Genomic DNA, 27,497 nt, shown 5'->3' on the forward strand with positions numbered 1-27,497 from the left:
AGCTCATTTAAAAGACAATGCAGTCAAGCAGAATTTGTGAGTGGGTGAAGAAAATATTTGGCACTGCCATTTGACAAGTCCACCATTAAAAACACACAAACTAATTCCAATAACAATTTTGGTCAGTAATCTGCTTTTGGTTTCGTTATCTCTGTTTATGATGCCGAGCAGCTGCCCCCTGGGGGGTATTTTACTCATGCAATTAAGGGGCTGTTAATTGTAGATCAGCTCCAGTGGTTTGCCAGAGGGGACTTGTGCTAACCTTATCCCCGCGGTGCAACACAAGGGCACGTAGTCCCATTAGATTCTCTTATCATTCTCTCTTCTCCCTCATGACTGTGAGGGACACTGTGTTTGCTTATAAGTCAGTAGGTTCCTATACATGACGTCATCAGGCTCTTGGATTCAAACTGTAACACGATTATAGACCTCACTGACCATATCAGATCTTTTTAATGAGGCTCTTTGTAGAGAATAAGTTGGACACAAATGCTTTACTTTCAAAATATACAAAGTGGATATGATTTCATTATTTCCCAATATCACTCAATCTGATGAAACTTCAGATGGCTCCAAACTGGGTTGATTTCTGCTGTGATATGCTGTCACACAATCTAAATGAATGGAGAGACACTCCGAGCATCCATGGTGGTTCAGTGGAGAAAGAGCGTAACTAATGATGTTTGACGATTTATTGAACATTTAACTGGATTAACTCTTTTAACTATATGGAGAGACATCAAAAAGAAACTTAAAGCATTTGATGAGATTTTTTTTTCCCACTACAACACAAATGTATGCTGCTTAGCCTACTTAGAGGGGATATGATTCTGTTGAGATTTCCATATATATTTTAAACAGTTTAGTCAGTGTTTTTGGACTTGGTGTTCAGATCACATTGAAAGAAGTGTTTTGTTAGTCATTCCAGCAATTCAGCAGTCTTATCATGGCTTCACAAAACACCCCCGCACACACACACACACATATACATACAAACACATAGAGTACCACTTATACATGCAGTCACAAGAACAGTCATGTAACATGCATCTGCACACACACACACACACACACACACACCCACACACACACACACACACACCCACACACACACACACACACAAGCAACACACCTATACCCTGTCTTCCTCTATATTCCTTTTCATTTCCACTGTATTTCTATACAGGCAGTCTTATAAAAATATATTAGATATCCTCCCACACGCTCACTTTGACTCCTGCTCATGTTACATCATCTCTGATGCCACATTTCTTTTATCTTTTTACACTGCCAGCACATCTCCTGAAGGAGGGTGACCAGACGTAGCACGCTTCATTCTCTGTCTAATCATTTCTGAGATCAGAGATACCTGAAGAAATAGAACTATTATGGTCTGGAGGTTTTCATTGATCTGAAGATACACTGAAAATTAAAGAAAAGATGAGTCATTTCAGTGATTATAACAAATCTGTTCTGATGTTGCCTTTTAACCAGGAGCCATAGACGTGTCAGAAACCTTTAATAGCTTGTACAAAAGGATCAAAGACCTAACCAAAGCTGTGATTGTCAGCAGAGGGGTCTGTCTGGACTCTGATAGGCTCAGAGATGCCAGCTTTAGGAGCAAGTTGTTGTGAGTAGTGAAGCTTCCGTGTAGCTGTAGGGGATTTTACTCAGATGGCGGCTGAGGGATCCTGGTGTGCTGTGAGAAATTTCAGTGGATGTCATGGTGGGCCTGTTTAAGTCCCATTTCCTGTCTCCTACTTTCTCCTGACATTTCTCTGCACACACATACTGCACATATGCACACACACTCTCATTGTCAGCACACGTGTAACTGTCCTTCCTTACCCATCTGCTCGACGTGTGTCAGTGCTGCAGTAGAGGCAGTTACAGGCTGGCTTCAAATCCACACAAAGCGCTGTTCTTCTCATCTTCCACGCCTGTAAGCTTCCACTTCAGTAAGAATCTTAAGAACAGACTTTTCTTCCATTACAAAAGTTTGATAGGGTTGTTTATTTTATATATTTATCAATCAAAGTGAGGGGTTTAAGTCCTTCTCTAATGGTCATACCCGCCGCCACTGTGCAAAATATCACAAACCACTGCCACCTTAGTGCTGCATTAATGTTAATGTAATTTTCTCTGTTTTGACAGAAACCTTGGAAAGTCGGGCCTGCGGGTGTCCTGCCTTGGATTAGGTAAGAGCCTCTTAGATTATTGGGCACACTGAGAAGTTTTCTTCACCCCAAAGACTTTGCATAGCAGATTTGTGAGGCGAACTGATAACCCCATGGTGCTTTAACTTCAGATAGGGAGAAAAAGGGTGTGGGGAAAAGTTTAGTGGCAAGAAGTTATAAGGAATTATAAAGAAGAAGTTATAAAATAGCTAGATCTTGTTTCTTGTACAGTATGTGCAGTATCACTTGTGCTGTACATAAAGTATCACTGTTTACTTGCTTATCTCTGTGCATGTGTGTGTTTCTGTATTACACTGACGTGCACCTCCCTGTCATCCTCTTTAGGAACATGGGTGACATTCGGTGGACAGATAACGGATGAGGTGAGAGCAGATGGATTTTGTGATCTTCCATCAGTCAGGAGTTGGGAATAGAAACCCTCCATATGATCTGGCATATCCTGGATTGCTCAAGAAGCCTATTTTTACATTTAGTGACAACATATTGCAAGATAGAGCCAACACAAAATAAACATATGTTAAAAGAAGGCAAAGCCATAGCATCCGTCTTTAATCTTGTGAAGGAAATTTTAATTATTGAATAGCCCTAACACCTCGCATCAGTGATCACTCACCCCATAGTTTCCCCTCCCTCTTCCTTCTCCCCTGTTCTCTCAACAGATGGCAGAGCAGCTGATGACTCTGGCTTATGAAAATGGCATCAATCTGTTTGACACAGCAGAGGTCTATGCTGCTGGGAAGTGAGTATATCCTGTGCCACAGGTCTCTCATCAGTCAGCAGAAACACCAAATATAATGAAGCTGCTGATATGATTGATGATAAAGTCACCAGGTAGAGATTATAGACTGGTTGCCATGCTTGGGTGTTTATGTCAGGTGCACACTTCACCCATATATCAAAAAATATATTAGTTTATTTATTTTGTTGGCATGTGGCCATGCAGATAGCTTCAGTTAAATGTGCAGAGGTCAACGCAATACACAATGGAGGTGAATGAAATTCTTTTTGAGAAATCATTAGCAATGTGTTACTACAGAATGACTCCTGTCCATCATGTAGTGCATTCAGTGCAGCTGCTTATAGTGATCAAAAAGCTTGTGCCAGAATCACTCCTTAACAAATGCTGTTTAAATAATCCAGTAATCAAGTAGTCCGTTTACACTGTTCATTTTGGATCTTTTACTACTTCACAACATATGGAAAAAGAATTTAAAACTGTTGTAGCCTACTACTGCAAACTGTCATATGCTGAGAATCTACAATTTATTTCTATGACTATGTCTGGTCTTGACTCACCATGAGTGTATCTCACACAGTGATTTGAGTTGTAATGATTGGCTGAGTAGCATCACATGACCAGTGCCCTACGGACTAGAAAAACTGCACTGGTTAAAACAGAAATACTGAAAATGTTAAATTTATAGGTTTTAGGTCCTGGCCTGGATAGGACAGCATCTGGGTCTGGACCCGGACCATGGTCCACCTTTTACTGAGATCAGCCGATGGCTATCAGCTATCTACCAGAAATACATTTTTCTTTGCTGCTCTTTAAAAGTAGTTGCCAGTGGTGGCACAGCGCAACTTGCTGTGTAGGCTACTGTTTCATCTGCCGTTTTATCTGGGTGTGAAAGTTTATCAATATGTTACATGGTGTGGGATCAGTGCATAGACTCGCATACTCACTGATTTCTGATCCAGTATTTTAGGCAGTATTAGAGACATTTCCAATACTAGTATCGGAATTGTAAGGAATTTTCCCTTACAATTCGATTATATAAACAAACTTATAATTTTTGTTGACAGCCCTAATGGAAACACACATTAATTCCCAACTTGGCTACTGTCAATACTTTTTATTGGCTCTGTTCTGTTGGTAAAAAGTAGTTCCAATGAACTATTAATGGGCACAAAAGATTAATCTGTCTCTCCTTGAATGTAGACCTGAAATTAGGGCTGTCCTTTTTGTCACACCTTGTCATTGTTGCAGTTACAGTTATGAGGGTTCAGATATTCACAGTCTGGGTCTAAATTTACAGGACAGCTAGTGATGATATTTTTAACCTCAGAGAGCAGCCCTGTGATGCCTTATCGCTGTATGTAATGATGGTTTAAATTCCAGTGTGGATTAATCTGGCTTTGTAGTAACTTGGGTGCTTTGAAATAATCTAAGGGATTATCCTTTGCAAACAGTATCTCTGATTAACAGCACCAAGTCCTTTTTTAATCCTCCCAAGAATATTCTAGTTTTGCCATTATGTTTGGGGAGATGTGTCAGTGTGCTGGTGTCTCTCAAAAGAATATCAAAAGAAAACAAAAAGACAAGAAACATGCAGTAGGTCTCTGGTGGTTTTCTTCACTTTTATCATCTAATGCCTCAGCAGCTGTCGTCTGCCTAACGTCATCACTACATATTCTATTTTTCTGAGGAGCTTTCAACAATCACTTCGTCCTTGCTCAAGGATGGGGTTAAGAAAAAAAATGAGCGCAAAGTTGATCTTTAACACAGAAATATTACCAACTCCAACTATAATCATCATGCGACCATAAAACAAACAACAATTCAGCAGAAAGCACAAATCTGTTTGGCACGTGCAAATGTTTGTGACAGCATGTCACATAGCTCAGTATGTGTTGCACAGGTGTTAATCCTGACAGCTTCCAGCACAAAGCAGCACCGAGGAGCTTATATTACACACACACATACACACACACACACACACATGCACACACACAGGAGAGGAACAAATCTCACACTTTGCACATCAGAATAGAGAAAGCTTTCATGTGAAGTCTTTGGTTCTGGCTTAACTGTGATTCCGTCATCAGTCAGACTCAGACAACGTGAAGTGGTGGCTGTACAGTCGGCTGCTGTATTGTTGATTCTGTGTTGCGATAGTGGACAGATAAATAAGGTTTGTAAGCTGTGCTCACTCTCCTCGCCCTGCTCATGCACAGCACTTGGCAGTTTCTGGCTGTTTGTGTTGCGTGTTTGTTTAGCCTTAGCTCTACAAAACAGAGAAATGGTCACAAAACCAACATTCAACATATAGCGATATTTAGATATTGATTGTGTTATTTAACTAGCGTATCCATCCCAATATACAAGCTGCTGTTTCTCAATATAGGAATAAATATGTGTAATTGCACAAATAAACATATTCTGCTTATCCCCTTCCGCTGCTGTTATCAGCAAACACATGGCTTCAAAGCATTTAAAAGTGCGAGTAATTGGCAGAATAAAAAATTCCATCTTCATTTTCTTTCAGGCTCAGACATTGTGCTCTAGATACATAGTAATTACAGTATATTGTGTGAGACCAGTGACAAATTGGTAGCATAATTACATAGAAATCTGAAAGTAATAAAATATCTGAAATCCATGAATAATGCAGCCTTACGCCATTGCTTGTGCTGTAAGTCATAACATCGCCTCGGCACTGGGATAAAGACCTAATTAATGGATGAAGAAAGTTAACCTGCTCAGGGCACACTGTACCTTATGTTTGGGCTCTCACATTACTCACATTTCCGAAGGGCAACACACAGATCATTGTGTGGGTATTTGCTAAAGACACACACATAGACATACTATTATGCACGCAAACACACACATTATTGCTCTCGGGAGTGCTTGAGTGCTCGTTGTTTAAAAAGTAGTGGCTCCAGCTGGATAGGTCTGGACCAGCGAGTAGTAGTGCAGCACCTACTGTACCCATGCTGCTCGCTAGATCAGTACAGAGAAGAACACCCACACACACTTTTTTTTTTTCTTTTTTTTTTTTTTTTTTTTTTTTTGGTGTGGGGTTGGGTATTAATATTTTATTGAATTTACCTTTTTAATAAGTAACAAACAAAGAGGAAGGAAATAAATAATAAAAGCACATATTTGGGGTTTAATATTAAAGCAGGACCCTTCAAAACAAAACATAGACAAACAAAATGAAAAATTTACATTGTGTCAATGCCATTAATATCCTAAAAAAGTTCATATGAATTCCTATATTTTTGAGTTCAATCAATTTTCATACTTCCTCACGTCAATGCGCCTACAAAGTGTTGGCACTGACACACACAATGCTATAAATCTATCTATATTGCACTTTTCAAAACAAAGGTTACTGGTTAACAGTAACAGCACTTTGCATAAAATATCAAACAGGTTTTTTTAGTGCATTGAGGTTACTGTGTTGTTTGTCATCAGCTATAGGTCAAACAATCCTGAGGTTTTGATACTCATATCGATATTTGGGATTCCAATTTCAAAATCCAATTATATATCGGCCTGGCCAATTTATCACTCTGACTCTATTATTAGTTCATTTCAGTATCGTCAGGAGGGAGGGCTATCAGTGTCCTGTTCAAAGATAATTCCAGTGTTTTTTCGACTCGGGTTCTGTAGTTGAAATTTAGGGAACAAAACCAGGCTGCACTACTTCAGTTTTACAAAAAAAAAGTCAATAAAATTAATTAACTGTCTCTAATTGTCTCTTAGTCCGACCAAAAGGAAACACAGAAATTAGCTCCCTGAATTACCCAATGTAGCTAATTGCATTGTCAGAAATGGCGAGAATAAGAGAGAGAGAGAGAGAATAAAATCCAGGTTAGAAAATATGTGAATTTTCCTCACTGTGTTTCATATAAAAATCCCAGTGAGTAACATTTATACAGGCATGTCAGTTTGTCAGTGGTACAAGTTGTTAGTATTTCTCGTTTAGCTGATTGTTTAAACTTCCATCTGATTACCACAGCCAGGAGCCACCACTCAGCGTGTGTCGACACAGCCGCACTGCGACTGACAGGAGCACTAATGCACTGTGTCATAGATGAGATTAATTATGGTCCTTGTAGTTGCGCACGGTTTTGACAACAAAATGTAATTTATTTGAAAATTGCATCTGTTAGAGCAGCTAACGTCATTCATCGATGCACCCAAAATGAATCCCAAACAAATCTTATTAATTGCTGTGTTTTACCTCTCAGAATTGAACAAATACATTTTATGGGAGGCTATGTTACAAGGAGGTGTCTCATTATTTGTCAGAGTAGGAGGACTGGAGAGACATCCTACTGACAGGTTTCTGCCTGGTCCTAATGAGCCCCATGTTGAAGGTAATGCCAATCATTAGCACCCCTGTGGCTGCTAATGACCAACTCCAAAGCAAATCTGAGCCCAGGCCCTACTGACTCTGACCTGGCAGCTAGTTCACACTCACCAGTCCTAAACAGGTGTACTTACCAATGAAAGCTCCCTTATATATCTTTATACTGTTATTATTATTAATAATATTATGTGTGCAGAGTTGGACTGTTTTTTCTTTTAAATTTAGGGCATGAAAATCATCCCTCAGACAGTTGGGTATAAACATTCTTATCATTTTAAGACTGTCTTTATTCAATCACGCCTTCTCTCCATCTGCTTCGCAGGGCAGAGGTGGTGCTCGGCAACATCATAAAGAAGAAAGGGTGGAGGTATGATGCACACTTTAAATTGGGTTTGGTGTTTTTTAATTTCCGTCCCAGCCAGCCTCCCTAATCTTGTATCATCTCCTTCCTTGCACATATTGGGAGGCTGCGTGTTGTGAACTGGAACGGTAAGGTAGGCAGATGAAAGATTAATGCGGGCCGCCGTGCCATGCCCACACTCCTGTGTCCCTCCTCAAAGACGCTGAATAATGGATGAACTTCTAGTGCCTTGTCATCTACTTTATCTGTCCTGGATTGGCATTTGTATAGCTTTGTCAGGTTATACGCCCACAACACTCATTCATTGGCGCTGGCCGAGTTCTGGCACAGTCACACTTACTGTGGGATGTGGGTGAGTGTGACATTGAAGGAGTAAGGTAGAAATGCATTATCACTGAGAGGATGTGTCTGAGCTTTTCATCTTGTTAATACATATAATATAAGGTTTGTGTAGACCTCAGTTATCACCAACTCCCAACACGTGAGGCTTTTTGGCTATAACTCTCTGCGTTTGGCAGGTTGTTGTAACAGATGTGTTTTCATTTCCCACTTTCAGACGTTCAAGTCTGGTGATAACAACAAAGATCTTCTGGGGTGGAAAGTAAGTTTCATCTGGTTGCTTCCAAATGAGAAATGTATAATTTTTCTCCACTCCTTGACTGATGTTCCTGGTAATGGGATCATGCGTCCTCCAAACTAATCTGTTGTCAGGTACTTTCAGTAAAGCTGAAACATTTATTAGATCATATTTCACAAAGGATATGTGATATTATATCATCCAGGAGGCGCAGGTCGTGTTATATTTCAAATAACCTTTCATAAACCGAGGTCTATTTATTTATTTATTTATTTTTTTTTTTTTCAGAGCGGAGACTGAAAGGGGTTTATCCCGAAAACACATTATAGAAGGTAAGTAGCAGCGCTGCAGATTATTGGATTAAATGCTGACACAGCAACAACAAAATACTTCCTAATAAGTTGTTCTGGCTCAAGGGAAACAAGGCTACATTTTAATAATTGACATACTCTTGGGTTTATTGGAGTTGCCGAGAAAACTTTTTGGTACAATGGCCCTGTAAAAATAAATTGTTTGAGAATCCTATGCACTAATAATTTGGCAGTATTTACTGTAGTCTGGGTGTTTATGAAGAACTTAATAATGTAGCACAACAGAGATTCACTATCACTTATTTACTGTGGTGCTTATTTCTAGGTTTAAAGGCCTCTCTAGAAAGACTGCAGTTAGACTATGTGGATGTGGTTTTTGCGAACAGACCGGACCCTAATACACCTATGGAAGGTAATGCTTCTTCTACTTTTCTCACACTCTCACACACTTAACCATTATTTCCCTATGTATTGTCATATTACAACTAACAACCCCCCCCCTCTGTCTCTATGACTACTGCAAAGTGAAGGCTGGGATATATAAACCTCTTGTTACTGAAATATCTATTTTTAAATGCTGCATGTTGTCCTCCACCTCCACAGTCAGAATGAGGATAGATAGATACTGATGCTGGAGACCTTTAAATGGCAGTGGGCTAACTGTGTGTGGGTTCAGCTGGTCACACTGTATCCATCTGCTCCTGTGTCAGAGTTCCTCTTTGGGTTACAGTTGGGTCACAGGTCATCTTCATGCCTTCAGTTTGATGCATCACCGGCTCAGGCTCTTTCTTTCACAATACTTCAATGTCTTGTTAGTCAGAAGTAGCAGGTGTTGTTTGATGTGAAAGTCGAGGCGGTTCTTTTTCCCATCTGCCCTTTTAAAGATTGCACACAGTTTGCACGGACAGCTCTGAGTCCATGCCTTCAAATCTACAGCAGTTAAACCATCTGGTACATTTTATTCTGGCTATAGCTAAAGGGCAGTATACACGGTGAAAAGGAGGTGAACTGCTGTTCTTTCAGTTTACAGAGAAACCCTCTTAAGCCACGCACCCACTAGATGAAAGGAGGGCTGGTTTGTTAAGCCAAGAAAGTTTTGAGAAACAGCACATCAGCAAGAGGAGTGGATGGATGGATGGATGGATGGATGGATGGATGGATAGATGGATAGATGGATAGATGGATAGATGGATGGATGGAGGATTACTGAGAGCTGACAACACTCCTGACAATTGCTCTCCTGTGCTCCTGATCTTGTCGGGGACACCCTGATCGTTATCTGACATGTTTGATATTTTGGTCAGCGGTCACTGACAGTGGGTCACTTCGACCAACGAAAAGAGAAATTACAGTTGGATAATGTGAGGTTTAATTCACAGTCACACAGGGTTAGATATTGTTGTACATTTAAATCCCTGATCTGAAGGCTTTAAATAGAATAAAGTGATGTTGAGAGAAGAACATGAGATTGAGCTCTGCGTAACATTCAGTCAAGCCTGGTCAGCACATTAATTGAAAAAATCCTTAAAATATTTTTCATGTTATAGAACCAAACATTTTTTTTTAACCTACTGTGCTTAAAATACAGAAGCTGTCATCCAGTTTTGTATATAAGCAAAGATTTGAACTGGTGCAAACATGCCTGTCATCTCCAATTTACTTCACTGGCCTCTTTTTTGTGGCACGTTGCAGATCAAAAAAGACAGATTCTAGTGTATTTTTACGTTACTGTCATTCACGTATGCCTTGTTGTGGATAGATGTCATCCTCCTCAGAATGAATCACTCTCCATTCTGATTCACATAATCAGCTTTTCCACATTTCTGCTGAATGGCCCCTGTCCATTTGGATTGCAAATGATAACGCACATCTTTTATAAGAATAAAGAACTCAGATACACATCCAATAGGAACTCAGGAAATTATCTGCTCTATAGAGAGAGATATAGAAAATGAAAAAAATGGTTGTAATAATACTATGCTGCAAACACAGCAGGTTGACACCATCACTAAAGCTGTTTTTAACATTTTTGTGTATTTTTACTTGCAGAAACGGTTCGAGCAATGACCCATGTGATAAATCAAGGCATGGCCATGTACTGGGGAACATCCCGCTGGAGCCCAATGGAGATAATGGTGAGACTTAATTTATCTCTGTAGATGACTGCCAATATACCTTTAGGATTATTTCCTTCTTTCAAGAGGTTGGAATTAACTCTCCCTTTGCTTTATCTTAGATGTTTCTGTTTAATGCTGATCTGCGTTGTTGCACTGTCCTGTATGTGGCTCTAATCTTGTTTCTTCCATGTCTCCCTGTAGGAAGCGTACTCTGTGGCGCGACAGTTCAACCAGATTCCTCCCATCTGTGAGCAGGCTGAGTATCACATGTTCCAGAGAGAGAAGGTGGAGGTGCAGCTACCTGAGCTCTTCCATAAGATAGGTGAGCAGTCATGGATTTGTGGCTTTGCATGGATTATTAGATGAAGTCTTCTCTCAAGTACAGTAGGGATAGAGGAATTAAGTGACTGCAAAATACCGGACACAAATTCTGCACTCACAACGCTTCGTGTTTTAAATACATTATTTCTTAAAAACTGACCCGAGAAGATCAGTGAATGTTTTGTCACAGGGTTCATCGTCATAATAAGCTCCTGAAATCTTTTTTGAATGACAGCAGTTTTCAACAAACGCTGTGAATTCTCAGTGGCTGTGACACTGTCCATCTAAAGCAACAGCACATGAGCTGACGTCATCCAGGTTTGAGTCTTACATAAGTTGTCACATAAACAATTGGCAGTCTGAAGCTTGACTGGCAGACGACAGAAAAGGAGTCCTTTCTGACATTGCAGATTCTCTTTAGCCAGCTGCTGTACTCAATCTACCAAGTCAACAAAAACAGGCCCATCTTAAAATCCAGTTTGAAAAGAAGAATCAGACCAAATGGATTAAAACTCAAACAGCAGGAATGTGGTGTTGCTATTATCCCTTTCCTTCTAAAGACCAAATTTTATATTATAATCCTTTGAGAAAGTAAGCTATTGTTTTCCAGCGATGTTGATGATCACGTGTTTGTGTTCTCAGGTGTGGGGGCCATGACATGGTCACCACTGGCCTGTGGGATCATCTCAGGGAAATACGACGGCAGGGTGCCTCCCTACTCTCGGGCCTCTCTGAAGGTAGACGAACCTCACTGGCTGTTTTCTGTCTTTATCCCACTTTGATCATTTGTGCTGGTGTCGCTGTTGTGATCTTTTCCCTACTGGTTGCTGGTTGTTTGTTTGCTTATTGTGTGTTTGTGTCTTTCAGGTTCTGTATACTCTGTGCAACATCACATATATCTGTGTGTTTTCAGTGCCATGTTGACGCCATGCACTGTGTACCTCTTCACAAGCAGTGTTGTGCGACACTGTTTGCCAGCTGGTGTCATCTTAACGCACATGAGCCACATGATACATGTGCACAGCAATGCATTCACACAGAACCATGACAGTACAGCGTGCGTGCACACTAACAAATTGTTTTTTAATTTACCCTGATGTACACCAACACTTTTTAAACTGAAGCTAAATAATTACATTGGTAGATGAATCATGAAGCAGTTCAGTGTGTTAATCCAGACGACTCATATGTGACCTAGAATCATTTTTTGAAAGACTTGTTTTGCTCCAAGCATAAGCGAACAAAACAGTCACTTTAACCAAACATTAATGAGGTGGAGAAAAACTTTCAATGATTTAGTTCAGTGAGCACTCAGAAACCCAGTGGAATATTTCTCTTTAAAGTGACAGATAAACTCAGGAAGTGTGCCTTAACATAGTTTAATCAGCAACAACAACACACTTCCCATTATGTCAAATTACTTTGATTATTTTACTTAAAACAATAGTAGTAACACATGCAGTTTGCCATTTCTCATCATGACCTTTAAACATAAAAATAACTCACTGCACCTCTGCGTTACACAGGAGCTAACACCTGAATTAATGCAATGATCTGTCCCTGTGGTGGAGTGGCATGTTGTGTATCTGTGGATTGCGTGTCAGTGACTGTCGATTAGACCTCTCCTGGTTCATGAACCTAGATCTCCATTTTGGTGTTGTGCAGTATCTTTGGCGACTTGTGTGGAATGTGCTGCTTCCTGTTTGGTTCAGTGTTGCCTGTGGATGTTTGTGGTATTTTGGCTCTTTAACTCAGTGATTATTCCTTCTGGTGCTAGTGTGCTAGTAATAGCATTATGCTACAGTATAATTCCTGACCTTTTGATACTCTTTGGTTCTAACATTGAGATATAAAAATTAGACAGCTACTACATAATTTCAACAACAGTAATAGTTCTTTTAAGAATTTTTCTATTTTAACTTTGTAACTAAGACATAATGAACTGAATATTCAGTATTTCAGTAAGCTTAGCTGGAGATACGTTTCCCTGGCTGAGGTGTAGACAGCAGGAGACAGTCACGTGTTTAAAAACAGGCCCTGGTGACACAGGAGCTGCAGCGCAGCCGTGTGAGCAGGGCTGTGTTTTTGAGCAGGTGTGCTGTGTTTTTGACAGGGTTACCAGTGGTTGAAGGACAAGATCTTGAGTGAGGAGGGCCGGCGTCAGCAGGCGAAGTTGAAAGAGCTGCAGGCAATCGCGGAGCGGCTGGGCTGCACTCTGCCCCAACTCGCCATCGGTACGCAGATACACTCTGCCGCTCTCTCTCTTTCTGTCTGTCTGTCCGTCCCTCTCCCTCGGACGGGCTGAGGTCAGCACCTTTGGTGCTGTCTGGTTTGATTGTCAGTGTGTTGTGTTGTGCTGTGTGTGTGTGTGTGTGTGAGAGTCTGTTGTATCTACTGCAGTTTTTAATTAGAAAATAATTAAACAAAAATATATAAGAATATTATAAGAAAATAAAAAATAAATAGTGTATGTTAAAAGGACATAAACTCATCTTCAACCTTTCTCATTGTCTCTCAGGATCCAAAAGGAAAAGCAACAAAATTACCTCTAAACAAACATTTGGCACAGTCCCTTGAATATATTAAGACAGTGATGATGTAAATATCAACATATGGGATGCAAATGTGTTTACAGTATGTTTGTATATGCAGGTATGTGGTTTTCCCTGGTGTTAGCATGTATTTAACAGTTTCCAGTGTCAGCATTAAAATAGCATCCCAGACATAAATCCACTGAGTGACCGATATCGATTCACTGCCGGGCAGGAAAGTGAGAATGTGCAAACCCCAAAGACGCACACTCCTGCGAGAGCTGTTAAAGCGTCAGTCTTGAGGGACTCAGCAAGTAAATCTGGGACTCTGTCTCGTACCTCAGCATGGATCACAGCAGATTTTTCACCCTCTCGGTAATGCAGTGTCATAGATTAGGTTTCACGGCCCATTAGTGGACACCCTCATCCCGCCCAATTACCATAAATCCTTCTAGCGCTCCTGAAGGCAACAGAAGAGATTTATATCTACGATGTAGTCCCCTACACTCCGTTGTGGCACTAGAGTATTGAATGAAAACTATATAAAAATGACAGACTCCTTCCTGCCTTTGGCTTGATGCTGAGGCCTGGTGCTGCTGGAGCAAGTGGTAAATTCAGGGGTCAGACTGTAGTTGTGAGTGGGAGAATAGAGTTCATGAATGTTGTGAGTATCTCAGTGGCCTGAGGGGAGGTCTACTTTTCTTCAGTCTAGTGGAAGACCTTCAACTGTTGTCTTTTTGGCCATATGCTCATGTTGGTGGAAGATTTTTGTAGAGTCATAAATCCCACTGTTTTTACAGCAAATTCTCCATCCCTTTATGCTATAATCTGTTTACAAGTACATTCTGCTCAATTGCAAGAGCATGCAGTTGTATTGCATAATAGAACTCACATTTATAATAGCACATCAAGCAGAAATGGCTCTTTTGTGTTGGTTTCTTTAGAGAGATCACTAAAGAAAGCACATTTCCTGCATAAGATTAGCAGAGTGCAGTAGTGGTGTATAGCTAATTTGTGGACTATTTTGAGGTCCAATTTTTTTGTACTTAACTACATTTTATGAAATATTGTACTTTTTATTCCACATTCATTTTACAGCTTATTTGGTAAGTAAAATTAGGAGCAACAATAATAAAATACTGGCTTTATGTTAATTCAGAAGTAATATTAAAATAATATATGATGATATGTAAGTAGTAGAGCTGAAAAAGATTGATTTGTCGATCGACAGGACATTAATCTGTAACTGCTCTGGTAATTGATTATTCTTTTAGGTGATTTTTTTCCAAAGCAAAAATGGCAAAGCAAAAAAAAAAATCCATAGTTTCAGCTCCTCAGTGGTGAGCACATTGTAAACTAAATATATTTCGGTTTTGGACATAACAAATTGTTTAGAGATGTCGCCTTGGCCTCTGCAAAACTGGGGTGGACATTTTTCACTATTTATACATTTTGTAGACTAAACAAGTAATCAAGAAACTAATCGCCAGATTAATTGATAGTGATAATAATTGTTAGTTGCAGCTCTAGTAAACAAACACTGATGCACAATGAGTACTCCTGCTTTTGCTATTTAAAGTACATTTGCTGATATTACTTTGGTACATGTTGAGTATTTTCTGGTGTGGTAGTGCTACTTGTACTTAAGTAAAGGATCTGAATGTTTCTTCCACACTGGGAGGGTTTTAGTGTGAAGGTTTGAGGCAAGCTGTAGTTTTGGACAGAAAGTGTTGCAGTAGCTTTGATGTATTACCAGGTTTTTGTAAAGGAAATGTCATTTAGTGTGTTAAAAGAAAATCAGACTGGTGTGAATTTGTGGTGTGTGTTTCGAGGGATGTTGTGAGTGTGTGTGTGTGTGTGTCCATAGCCATGTTGGGGGTGTCATTGCTGTTTACTGGTTTCCTGCAGCGTGGTGCCTACGGAACGAGGGGGTGAGCTCTGTCCTTTTAGGGGCGTCCAACACTGACCAGCTGATGGAAAACATAGGAGCGATACAGGTGAGGCTACAAAATGAATGTATGTTTGTGTGTGTACACGTGTCTGTTGTCCTGCAGAGCAAATCAGTGGTTTAATTTGTGAAAATGTGACCTGACCTGTTTCATCAGGCCCGTATCTGTGCCTTACAGTCCGTAACAGCAGCCTCATCTCCTGGGTACAGCTCGGCCTCATGGGCAGTTTGTTGCTGCATGCTTGGGTGCTTTACTGTACCGAGTTAATAAGGTCAGCAGCATATCAGTTGCCAGGGGGATTGGAGGCAAGCTTATGGCCACTTCTACCTCTCCTGATAAGATGCACTCCTCTAATGGGGTTTTCAGACCGGTGGGGGTCTACGTTCTCTTCTCACATTATGTCTGGCCTGCAGTAAAGAGCATTGCTACACTCTTCTATTCTGACGCTTTGTATATGCTCGTGTGTGTAGACACATTAATATACTAGATGGGTGCACGCTATATGTTTCCTCTCCCCTAGCACATTTGATATTTCAGTTTTGAAATGCTATGCTCAAATTTCCCCAGGGCTCTGCAGTTTTCCTTTTACTGGGAATTTTACATCACAGACCCTGAAATAGAAACAGTCCCTGAGCTGAAAAGAATGTCCAAATACTCATTTTTTTCAGTTCATTACAGCATTTGTTTCATGCCTACTCTGTGGGATGAGAGAATTAGAGAACAAATTCTCTTTTATATTTTCTACATGGGAATACTTTGCATTTAATTGCATCATATTAAAGTTTTTTTTAAAACCATTTTTCTGAACTCCTGTAAAGGAAAGGTTACAGTTTTAATGGAACATATTAATTTACCTTTGTTTTGATCTCTTTTTTTTTCTTTTTAAAAAAAAAAAAAAAATTTAAATAAATTTACCACCAGAATAATAATCCCACACTCAATATCTTTTAAAACCAATTAATTACAACCTGAGGTGTATACACTACTTCCTTCTCCACTAAATTTCAGGGGAAATAATGCACTCTTTTTTTTTTTCTTTTTTTTTTTTACTGTGGATACAAAATCTATTATCAGTTTATAAAATATGATACATGGTTATAGATTGAACCACCAGATAGTGCGACAAACAACAAATTCTGCTGTAATGAGTTCTTACACTGCAATAATTAAAGTACATTTTGGTGATAATACCTTTACTTCAATTTAAATGCACTGAAATGAGCTGAAAAAAAAAGGAACAAAAAGTAACAAGTATTTTAATATCAACCACATGCACTGCTTTATACAGTCTGTACTTGAAGATCATGTGTACTATTGCCTGCTTGCCTGATTTTAATTGGTTGTTGTATTGGAGGCGAAGTGTTAGAAACTGTACAGTCTTTGGTTAGAAGCCAAAAAGTTGGTGACAACTACAAAAAATTCAAGTCACTCTTGAGCGCTATCTAGAGGCTGAGATGTGAAAATGCAAACTACTGTTGATTTTCTCTAAGGACAGTTAAACAATGACCAAAAGCACTGATAGGAAATGTAAATTAATGTTAATTGTTTGTTTCTCTCTCCCATCACAGGTTCTTCCAAAGTTGTCGTCCTCCATCACACACGAGGTGGACAGCATCCTGGGGAACAAGCCGTACAGTAAAAAGGACTACCGCTCCTAACGTGCAGCACGGCCCCGCCCGGCAGGGCTGCACCCGGCCTGCAGCCGCAGTGCCCCACCTTTGCCTGATCCTCTGTTTGCTTGAGCTTTTACTGAGTGAGACCCTGGCGCATGAGTCTGGCCACACCAAGGCCACCCAGGGCACCTCATTTAGAGTTACAGGGATAAGATAAGAAAAGGGGGAAAAAAATACAGTCACCTCCACAGGAAAGGAAAGGATTGACAAAGAAAGACAAAAGTGGAAGAGGGATATGCGCTCATACTTAAATCAGTTATACATTCAATTCAGCTGAACGTATTTTAAAACCATAGAGAAAAATACCTTTTTAAAAAAAAAAAAAAAAAAATAAGCACACGCTTGCTTGGCAGCCAGAATTCTTTTTTTTTCTGCTTTTTTCTAAAACTGAATGCAACTAAAAGGAAGATGAAGTTCATACTGTATGAATATACGAGAACTACCCTGTTGCACATGTACCATAGCCATGCATTTGTTCCTCAAACGTTATGTTTACAAACACCTGTGTACTGTACGAGTCCGTCACGGTTTCTCAGAAAGAATTTGTTTGTATTGTCGACATCATCAGTGTACAAGCCTTCTCGTGGGCTTTAACAATCAGCACTTTAGTATTGTTATAAGGAAGGGAGAGGATGGGTATTACAATAGTCTTATCTCACAGCCATTGCACTATTAGAATCGCATAGCCTCCTTATAATTCCCTCTCCTCATCCTCCCACTGTGTCTTCACTGGCAGTGCAATTGTCCAGCCTGATGCTCTGACACTCCTGCTGTCAAAGCGTGGCGTTGAAGTCCTGTGTTCGCCAGGGCCGAGAGGAAAAGACCGCCCTCTGCCTGAGAGCCTCCTCCTCCGTCCTTGACCAGTGAACAGTCCGTGATGACAAGCCAGGAGCGTGGGCCGATGCGTCTGGGCAACTGCCACTGAAGAGATTAGCTATTTATTCATCCCAAACGGTAGAAGCTGCTGCTGTATTAAATCCAACGCAGTGTCCTGCTTCACCGTGTTACCCAGCCTCTGTTCTGTTTTTTTCAGGCTGAGGATTTATTGTATAGGAAGTGGTCATATCAATGCTGGCACCACATCTCATGGAAACTTCTTGATCAAATTCTGTTCAAGTATTTTTGCCTTATTTACAGTTGCATCAGACTGTGCTGTGGGCTTTGGCGTAGACAAACAGCTCGACAGCTGCCCCCTTGGCCGACCGGTCTCATGTACCCAGTATATACGGGAACAATGACTGGTGGATGTGGCATTTGTTGTGAGGAAGAGTTGGTGTTTCCAGTTAATCAGTGAGTGGCAGCAGCTCAGGGAATGGAGCAGGTGGTTTTAGTTGTGTGTTGGCGTGCACGTTGGCGGGAGGTTGTATTTACTCTTTGTCTGTCTTTCTTTCATGTGTGGACACTGGGGAGGACCAGTGATGTTTTAGCGTGGCTTGAGCCAAAGATCTTCTTCTTCTTCTCTCTTTGACGACACACCTGAGTGTTTCACTCTCACTTCCTGCAAGATTATAGAACTCATCTTGACGCATGTGCTGTCCAGCTTGTTATCTATGGTACAGACTTTACTCCATATATATCTTTACTTGACCATGCTGTTATACTAGTTAACAAATGTCCTTCATATACAGAATGCATAGTACAGCTAAATATTTTAGGATCATAAGGTTCGTTTCAAGCGCCATACGACTTGAGACGTGTCAGAAGTATTATTGCAGAATTTGGCACCACCCTATATCATTCTTTCTCCTTTGGGTGCTCTCTTACTGTGATTAAAGCACAAGTGGATAGCATGTTATACATCCTCAAAGCATGGACTCTCGTCACCCAGCCTACAGTACCTACAGGAGAAGCAATGACATGCTACTCCCCTTACTAACACGTGTAGATAACAGTCTTTACTAACAGCTGAAACTACTGATTCTTAGCAGAAAAAAATACAAGTACAAATAAAGAAAACTGTCACATTAGTGCGAATGATGATATGAATGAGATGTAGATGTTTCTCAGTTTAAGTGGAAGGGAATAATCAAAGTGAGTGTCGCTGTGTGGATTTGTGCGGATGAGGTTTACAGTCAGCTCCTCTGTGATTTTTAACAACAGTAAAGTGATTTCATGTCTCTGCTGTTGATCTTGTGGGGGGGACAACCAAACTAATCCCTTGCTTTAGCCTGTTGCGTTAGTTGATCCCTGTATATGTTTGATTTGCTGTGTCTTGTATGTCTGAGTGAATCAAACCTGCGCAAGCTGATGCTGTTTTCTGAGAAGAAGAAAAAAAAACAAGAAAAGCAAAGAATATTTAGTTCATTAGTCTGTGGAGTTCTGTGTCTTAATATTTTCATCTGCCAAGAGTGGAGAGGAAGTTTGAGACTTAAAAGGCAAAGTTTGGGAAATACATGTATTTGCGTTCTTGCCGAGAGTTAAATGGGAAGACTCCCATGTCAGTGTGCTTGATATGAAGCTACAGCTAGCAGCTGGCTATCTTAGCTTAGCATAAAGACTGGAAACAGGGAAACAGATAGCTTAACTCTGTCCAAAGGTAACAGAATCTGCCAGGTGGAGCAATTGTCAGCTTGTTAGTATTACCACTAGCTGCTATTAAGGTGTGAGTGATACCAGAAAATTTGGTTTCAATCCAATTCCAAGTAAAACCAGGAGCACCCGCACTTTCTGTTACTAGCAGCTAATGTGTTGTCTTTGTAGGGTAGAGCCCTGTTGTTACATTTAGATTTGAACATGACACAGTTGTTAATCGTAAATAAGAAATGTTCATTATGTGAATTCTCTGAACTAAAGGTGATTCCTGCACACATGAACATGGCCGCAGGAGAGATTTAAATGTTGCAGCAGTAAGTGTTCATGTGCCCAGGATGTGATCTATCCTGGATCAATTTTTTTTTTTGTATCGATTCTATTGACGCTAGTATCGATACAAAAACAAGTCATTGTATCGGTAGGATCGATCCGACCATGTTTGACGTTATTTAAAATGTCACAACGGACATGTCTCAGAAGAAAATTATTCTTGAAAATGACATTATGAGGATTGTTTTCTTTTCATGCCTGCAATAGACATTCAGAAATTAGATTAATTACAAAAGGAATTGTTTGTGGTTTTAAAATGAGGTTCATTTTTAGTTGTATTTGCAACTAAATTTGAGGCTGTTCAGTTCTTTCTTAATTTCCCCCGTCAATGGTGTTTTTACACTGGATTTTGTACAGGTTAAACCAGAGATATGTGCTAATTGACCAGGCTAGCTGTTTCCCTCTGTGGCCAGTCTTTATGCTCAGTTAGCTGTTGGATGTAGCTTCATATTGAACAGACAGAGAAGATTGATTCTAACTCTCAGCTAGAAAGCACATAAGCACATTTCCCAAAATGTCAAACTTTTCCTTTCAATGATATCTCTGTGCATTTTGTTTGACCATCAGTGTTATTCCACACTGTGCTGACCTGCCCAGCAAAGATTTTGTGCTTTTACAGGTTAACGCCCAATGTAGAAATAACTCTTAATGTTTTGAGGCTGGAGTGCAGTTAGAGAAGTTTGTGCTTTAAGTGGTCCTAGTTTCATCATATTTGCTGTTCTAACATATTGACTAGTTCAGAAATGAAACCAGACCCACAGATCGGTAGAGCTTATTTTACAGAAAATATATTTTTTATGTTTTAGCCTTTAATGCAGTAGAGAGAAGCTAAAGAACTGTTTTTATTTTTTTTTCATCATGCTGCATTTTTCCTATCTGTATTGTATCAGTTTAAAGACTGACAAAAAGAAGCAATTTCTTTGTGTTGTGTATGCATTATGAGGAATGCTCTGAAGTGAATGCAATGGTGGACTGAATTCACTCTGAAGACGACATAGTGAGCGCCTGGTATCTCCTGTACATAGTTTGACCTTTGTATATATTTCTGGTTGTGATCACCTCTGCCTTTTCTCTTTTCTTTTTTAATTTTCTTTTGCAGGCGTTGCTATCTGCACTGTGCTTGAATCTGAAATTTAGACAGGATGTACAGCTTCGATCTTCAATGAAAATGAAATAATGATAAAATAAGAATGGTAAACAAACCTTTATGTGTCTGTCTTTATTGGCATTCATGTGTAAAACCTTATTCTGGGTTGTAGATTTGGCAGAGCTGCAAAGTCTCTTTTATCCAGTGGAAAACAAAAGATGCATTTTAAATTTGTGTTATATTCAACTGTGTTAAATATAAATATGAAGCAATTTATACACAAAATCAATCCTAAAGGAACAATTTAAACAATGAATGCTAGCTGTGTAATCTTAAGTGATATACACTGAAATTCCAGCTATCTGTTAAGGCTTTAGTCAACAAGAATGTGCTTTACTGTGATATTATACTATTAAACATCTGAAGTACAGTAAAGCACCATAGCACCATTGGACTGAGGGTAGTACTTCATTTTGTATAGACTGAAAAACAACTTCATAGTACTGGCAAGTAATGTGATATGGTTGCATCATATCCAGCAATATCACCTATTTTCTTACAAAATTAGAGATTATTTTATATACAGTACCTGCAAAAGGCATCTTGAGGACAAAACATTAAACAAAATACCAAAAGTGCAGTAAACGCAATCACAATCTCCTGACACTGCACTGTGAGGATGTAGTTTTTGAGGCATAATTCTTATCCTGAAGAGTAAAGGTGGTGTTTGAGCGCAAGAAACAATGCACTGGTGACAGGTCCGACTGATGCCACGGGCTCAGACAGTTCAAAGGACACTTTGGCACGCAAAAAAAAAAAAAAAATCCAGCTCGGGTTCAAACATGGAGTTGCAGTTCTCCTCAGAGAGTCTATTTTCATGCAAATCCTCCAGCTGCTTCAACTTCCTGTCATAAGCTTTCACTCACTTGAGTCACTTCAGTAAAAACCCGCCGATCTGTCCCAGTTCTAGTTGGAGTCTTCCAGCAAGATGGAGCTGCTATAATGAGTTGTGTTGCGAGTCTCCTCTGCTGCTCCCATAGGTGAGGCGTGGAGGTCCACCTGAGGAAATGCACAACATTCACATTCGAAAGAGAAAAGTGCAGCCTTGTACTTCGGCCCCCAAACAAAGACACTAATGAACACTGTCAGCACTTAAACTAGTTATTTACTTATTCCCCAGTCAGCGAAATGTCACCTCTGCTCTGACTCAAGAGTCAACGGAGGTTGTCACCTGCTGTCTCTATGGAAGTAATGAAGTGAGATAATTGTTCAGACAGCAGGGATGAAGGTGTGTTAGTCATTTATGTACCTTCCTGACAGGAGAGTCCAATCCAGCTGTGCATGCAGCTGCAGCGCCCGTTGCGTCGGTCGCATTGCGCCCCATTCTCACACTCACAGGTCTCACTGCAGTCGGGCCCAAACCGATTCGCTCTGCAGTCTGACACAAAACACAAGAGAAGAGGTTGAATTTGGATTCACTGTTAAAATTGCAGGCAGGTCACCAACCTCTGTACATGAACAGATAAAAGACTCAACTCATCTCTAGTACAACTCGCTTTACTCAAACATTTTTGGCTTCATCCAGGTCGTGGCTGAGGTTTCCACTTATACGCAGTCCAGAGATCAGTAAAAGGACTTACAAACAGTGGTGGAAAGTAACTTTTACTGTTTCAAAGTACAAATGTGAGGTACTTTCCTGAAGTATTTCTGTCATGCTACTTGAGGGAAGTATGAGACTTTACGTCTTCTTGTTATATTGGACTGCATTGGACTCTCCTACATTTAATTGATGGATATTGTTACTAGTTAATTTACAGATTAATATTCTACAAAACATGATCATCTTATAAAATTTGATGCATTGTTGTAGATTGAACTTCCCATAGATGCTGTTTAAAATAGTCAAATTAGCTCCACCTCAACCAGTTGCACCAGTGTAATTCTACTTTCTACAGAAACTTGAAACAATGTCTTGACGCCACTCTAATGAAGGAAAGTTAGCCAAAAGCATGATGTACTGGAGAAAAGGTCTGCGATGTGTTTTAATTCACAGTGGTCTGCACTTTGCTGTGTGTGTTCTCAAAGTTAGGAAAACATTGAGGGTTACCGATGTCACATCTGGGTCCAGTCTTCCCCGAGGAGCAGAGGCATCGTCCCGTCACAGGATCACATGGAGCGTCGTCCTCACAGTCACATACCTTGGCACAGCCCTGACCGAAGGTACCCTGTTCACACACTGAGGGACATGGAAGTGATTCTCAGTAAAAGGAGAAATCAGACACAAACTGTCAGTAATCCCATTATTTTACTGGGCGTTATCAGCAGTAATTGGACTGACCTCTGTGGCAGCGGGCTCCATAATATCCTGGAGGACAGACACAGAGGCCCGACACAGGATGACAGGAGGCTCCGTTCATACAGTCGCACTGCAGCTGGCACAGCGGGCCGTGGAGACCAGGAGGACAGGCTGAGAATTTCATAGAACAAGATTTGAAGTCGACTTTTACGGTTTAAAATGTTCTCACTAGATTAAAAAAGTATAAAGCAGTTTAACTTTGACACTTCAAAGATAAAGTCAGACAAATTTTAAATGACACCAAACTCTGTTACAGTCACACTGGCAGATCATTACTGTTGTGTATCACAATAATGTTAATCCACTCACTCCACTCTTTCAAGAATAAGGCTGCAGGTATTCTATATTTTTCTGACTGTCAATGAATCCCAGAAGACGACCAAAGTCTTCCTTTAAAACTGTGGCACAGCCAAAAGCCTGTTCATTCCTATTGAATTCTTAAATCCTAAGATTACTTCATTTCCCAAAGCAGCTGGGCACTGTAGATTTTAGCAAACTTTACTTCAACAGGAGTAAAAAATGCATTTGTTGGGGACTATTTTCTATAGCAGATTCCAGTGGGAATTTTACAGCACCAGAAATTATTTGTTGGGCACCCTATACCTTGACAGGATCAGATTTCCTTGGAAGAAGAAACTTGAGGATTTTAGAAAAATGTGATCTGGAAGAAGTCGATATGAACTTGAATGATAACTCTCACTCTTAATCAATTCTTAGAGGATCCATCTAGAGTGATTACTGGATAGGTCAGTGTGCTGCCCCCCCCCCGACTTTATTTTATGCAAAAATGAAGCATAGATCTGCAGAAAATGTGGAATAATATTAGAGCTTCAATAAAATATGCAGAATATCACAAGTAGAAAAGGCAGCAGCAGGATGGTGTATGTGGGATCAACCCAAAACAAACTGCAGTTACTGTTCACCATAATGAAGGAACATGTCATCCAGACAAACAGTTTTCGTACAACAGTGGAGGTGTGTGTTACAGAGGAGTATTTCAGTTCTCACCATGTTCACACAGATGTCCATAGTAGCCTGGACCACACTGACACGTCCCCGTCACTCTGTCACAAGTGCCATTATTCTGACAGTTACATTTCAGCTGACAGTTGGCACCAAATCTGCCCAAAGGGCATTCTGAGACAGAAAAACAGGATAAAAATCAAATTCATGACTTAAGACTCGTCTGTGTTTAGACTCAGCGTGCCACAGCAGGTCATATATGAGCAGAAACTGATGCAACAAATGAGCTTGACTGCAATGAGAAAAGTGAACTGTGAGTATTGTCACCTCTGTCGCAGTGTGCACCAGTCCAGCCCAGACCACAGGTACAGTTGCCAGTCGCAGAGTCACACAACCCTCCATTGCTGCAGTTACAACGCAGGGCACAGCCGGCTCCAAACCAGCCTGGAGAGCAGCCTGAGGCCAAACACACACACTCAAATTAAACTGAAGAAAACATCCTGCTTTACTCCAAACCACCAGCTAAATATGGAAGCTTCATTATCACGAGTAAAGTACAAATACAAGATGACGAAAAAGTTGTGTTTGTTCTTCAAAGTAATTCCTGCTCTTGTCTCTTTATATTCAGCCTACTAGAAGCCATTTTCTGCACTTCAGTACAGTAAGAAAAACACCTTACACTGGTATGAAAATTACCTGACTGAATTCATCACAGTAAAAACAGCCTCAGTGACACTAATGGAAAGCAAATGAGTCCAGACTTTGAAATGATCAGAGGGCCCCTTCTCACCATGTCCACAGTCCTCTCCTCTTCGTCCAGGGATGCACACACACCGACCTGTAACTGGGTCGTTTTGGGCTCCGTCTCCACATATTGCTACCCGAGCACAGTCAACTCCATAATGCCCATCTGGACACGCTGTCAACAACGGGACACACACCAGACACTTGTCACCACATACTGTATCGCTCATTTATGTATGCACTGTCACCATCGCAGACTTACTGATGTTGCAGCGTGCTCCTATAAATCCTGCTGGACATTCACAGGCTCCAGTGGAAGGAACGCATGTCCCTCCATTTTCACATTTGCATTCCTTTTCACAGTTAGGACCATAATGCTGCTCTCCACATGCTAAAAGTTAACAACAAATAAGAGTTACATCTCTTAAACTGCTTTGTGTTAACACTTGTTTATAATTATGCTTTTCTACCTACCTTGGTCACATTTGGGACCTTGGAAACCCGGGGCGCAGTAACACGATCCAGACACTGGGTGGCAGAGCTGGTTTGTCTCTGAGCACTGGCAGACCTGGTTACAGTTCTGCCCAAATGTTCCTGGAAGACAAGCTGAGAGAGAAAAGTGTCCATCAGTATGTTTTATTTGTGCATTAATGACTTTATAATATCAGGGAAGCTGCTTAGTTTTCACAATGGATGGCAGCAGTGGATTTAGCAGACAAACATTAGTCCTGTAGGACTCACTCTGCTCGCAGCCGTTTCCAGTGAATCCAGGAGGACAGCCACACTCTCCAGAGACATGGTGGCAGGATGTGCCCTGAGCACAGCTGCAGCGCTGCATACAGCTCTTCCCATACATACCCGGCAAACATGCTGAAAGAAAACAAACAAAGCAATATCACATTTCACATTTCATCCCTCACTGGACCAATTCACTGACCAGAAACACAAGGACTCTATAAAAAGCCTTTAATGAGATTTTAAAAGAGGATAAAAAACCTCAACAAGTGCAAGAGAGGGGATCCTTCCTTCAGGAAGTAGACAGTAGCAGTAATAGAATTACAATATGGAGAAACTGAATGACAATATCAAGTAATGCATAATACATCATATTTAGAAAAATCAAGTGGAATAAATGAAATGTCAAAGTTTTCTCTAATCCTGAATTTTGGTGTTTTAAAAATGTAAAAGCTTCATTATTATATAACCATACAAACTCCATCCACCAGGGGCTGCAAGAGCTCCACAGTGTCTGTAACTACAGGTTTGTACCTTTGTCACAGAGTTTTCCTCTCCACCCTGGAGGACACTGACACTCTCCAGTGACGTGGTGACATGAAACCCCGTGCACACACTGACATCTCTCCTCGCAGCCAGCACCAAACAGGCCTGTGTCACACGCTGAGCAGAGGACAGTGCAAATTAAAGATTATGATTAACAAAAATACACAGTATGGCCAGTCCCAAAGTTTCCACAGTGCAGCTGTTCCCATGCATGACAAAGTTTCTGCAGGTTCATTAGTTTCGCTTCAGTTACACAGCAGAGACTCACTGGCTCACCTTTCTCGCAGCGCTCTCCGATCCAGCCGGCGCCACAGCTGCACTGTCCAGTCTGTGTGTCACAGTGACCGCCGTTCTCACATTCACACTGCTGCTGGCAGTCCGCTCCGAACCGGCCTGCTACACACTCTGTGTAAAAATATGTCAGCATGCACGAGCAGAAAAACACGTGTGAGCAGAGCCAGCCAAAGCCTTTATGTTGCCCTAAGCAGCCACCCCTCCATGTATGGTTAAATTTAACAAGAAATTATTGAGAAAAATCATGTACAGAAGATAGAATTTTAAAGTCATGACATGTCATATTATTATAAGGCATAAAAAGTAAAAGTAAAGTAAGTCATAAAAATTTCAGAATAGTAAGGCATAAAATGTCATAGTATAGTGAGTCATAAAGTCATAGTATAGTAAGCTTAAAAACAGTCATAGGATAGTAAGGCATAAAATCGTCATAGCATAGTAAGGCATAAAAAGTCATAAAAAGGTCATAGTATAGTGAGGCATAAAAAGTCATAAAAATGTCATAGTATCGTAAGGCATGAAAATTCATAGTATAATAAGGCTTAAAAATTTCATGGTATAGTAAGGCATAAAAAGTCATAAAAACGTCATAGAATAGTAAGGCATAAAATGTCATAGCATAGTAAGGCATAAAAAGTCATAAAAAGGTCATAGTATAGTGAGGCATAAAAAGTCATAAAAATGTCATAGTATCGTAAGGCATGAAAATTCATAGTATAATAAGGCTTAAAAATTTCATGGTATAGTAAGGCATAAAAAGTCATAAAAA

The 27,497-nt window shown here is 40.3% G+C and overlaps 2 protein-coding genes across 7 annotated transcripts in view; one reads left to right on the top strand and one right to left on the bottom strand.

Annotated features, from left to right (window-relative positions):
- Window positions 1–17,461, top strand: part of LOC111224011 (voltage-gated potassium channel subunit beta-2) — an 80,694-nt gene extending 63,233 nt beyond the window's left edge. For 4 of the 6 annotated variants that reach the window (XM_022748360.1, XM_022748359.1, XM_022748361.1 and 1 more), the window contains 13 exons: window positions 2,156–2,199; window positions 2,524–2,561; window positions 2,859–2,938; window positions 7,624–7,668; window positions 8,219–8,263; window positions 8,528–8,571; window positions 8,876–8,962; window positions 10,600–10,685; window positions 10,869–10,989; window positions 11,631–11,725; window positions 13,102–13,222; window positions 15,428–15,516; window positions 17,037–17,461. In XM_022748360.1, the coding sequence (XP_022604081.1) occupies window positions 2,156–2,199; window positions 2,524–2,561; window positions 2,859–2,938; window positions 7,624–7,668; window positions 8,219–8,263; window positions 8,528–8,571; window positions 8,876–8,962; window positions 10,600–10,685; window positions 10,869–10,989; window positions 11,631–11,725; window positions 13,102–13,222; window positions 15,428–15,516; window positions 17,037–17,126 (985 nt within the window). In that variant the 3' untranslated portion in view covers window positions 17,127–17,461. The remainder of the gene's footprint in view (window positions 1–2,155; window positions 2,200–2,523; window positions 2,562–2,858; window positions 2,939–7,623; window positions 7,669–8,218; window positions 8,264–8,527; window positions 8,572–8,875; window positions 8,963–10,599; window positions 10,686–10,868; window positions 10,990–11,630; window positions 11,726–13,101; window positions 13,223–15,427; window positions 15,517–17,036) is intronic. The other 2 variants (XR_002665198.1, XM_022748362.1) reach the window with 2 other exon arrangements.
- A 3,796-nt stretch (window positions 17,462–21,257) lies between these two features.
- Window positions 21,258–27,497, bottom strand: part of megf6 (multiple EGF like domains 6) — an 81,044-nt gene continuing 74,804 nt past the window's right edge. Inside the window, exons 27-38 of the mRNA XM_022748240.1 lie at window positions 26,711–26,839; window positions 26,423–26,551; window positions 25,895–26,023; window positions 25,628–25,759; window positions 25,416–25,544; window positions 25,200–25,328; window positions 24,737–24,865; window positions 24,455–24,583; window positions 23,429–23,557; window positions 23,198–23,326; window positions 22,400–22,528; window positions 21,258–22,149 (exon numbers count right to left, since the gene is read on the bottom strand). Of these exons, the coding sequence (XP_022603961.1) occupies window positions 22,088–22,149; window positions 22,400–22,528; window positions 23,198–23,326; window positions 23,429–23,557; window positions 24,455–24,583; window positions 24,737–24,865; window positions 25,200–25,328; window positions 25,416–25,544; window positions 25,628–25,759; window positions 25,895–26,023; window positions 26,423–26,551; window positions 26,711–26,839 (1,484 nt within the window). The 3' untranslated portion in view covers window positions 21,258–22,087. The remainder of the gene's footprint in view (window positions 22,150–22,399; window positions 22,529–23,197; window positions 23,327–23,428; window positions 23,558–24,454; window positions 24,584–24,736; window positions 24,866–25,199; window positions 25,329–25,415; window positions 25,545–25,627; window positions 25,760–25,894; window positions 26,024–26,422; window positions 26,552–26,710; window positions 26,840–27,497) is intronic.

Source organism: Seriola dumerili, unplaced genomic scaffold (genome assembly GCF_002260705.1).
Source record: "Seriola dumerili isolate Sdu_G_001 unplaced genomic scaffold, Sdu_1.0 BDQW01000121.1, whole genome shotgun sequence".
Lineage (NCBI taxonomy): Eukaryota > Metazoa > Chordata > Actinopteri > Carangiformes > Carangidae > Seriola > Seriola dumerili.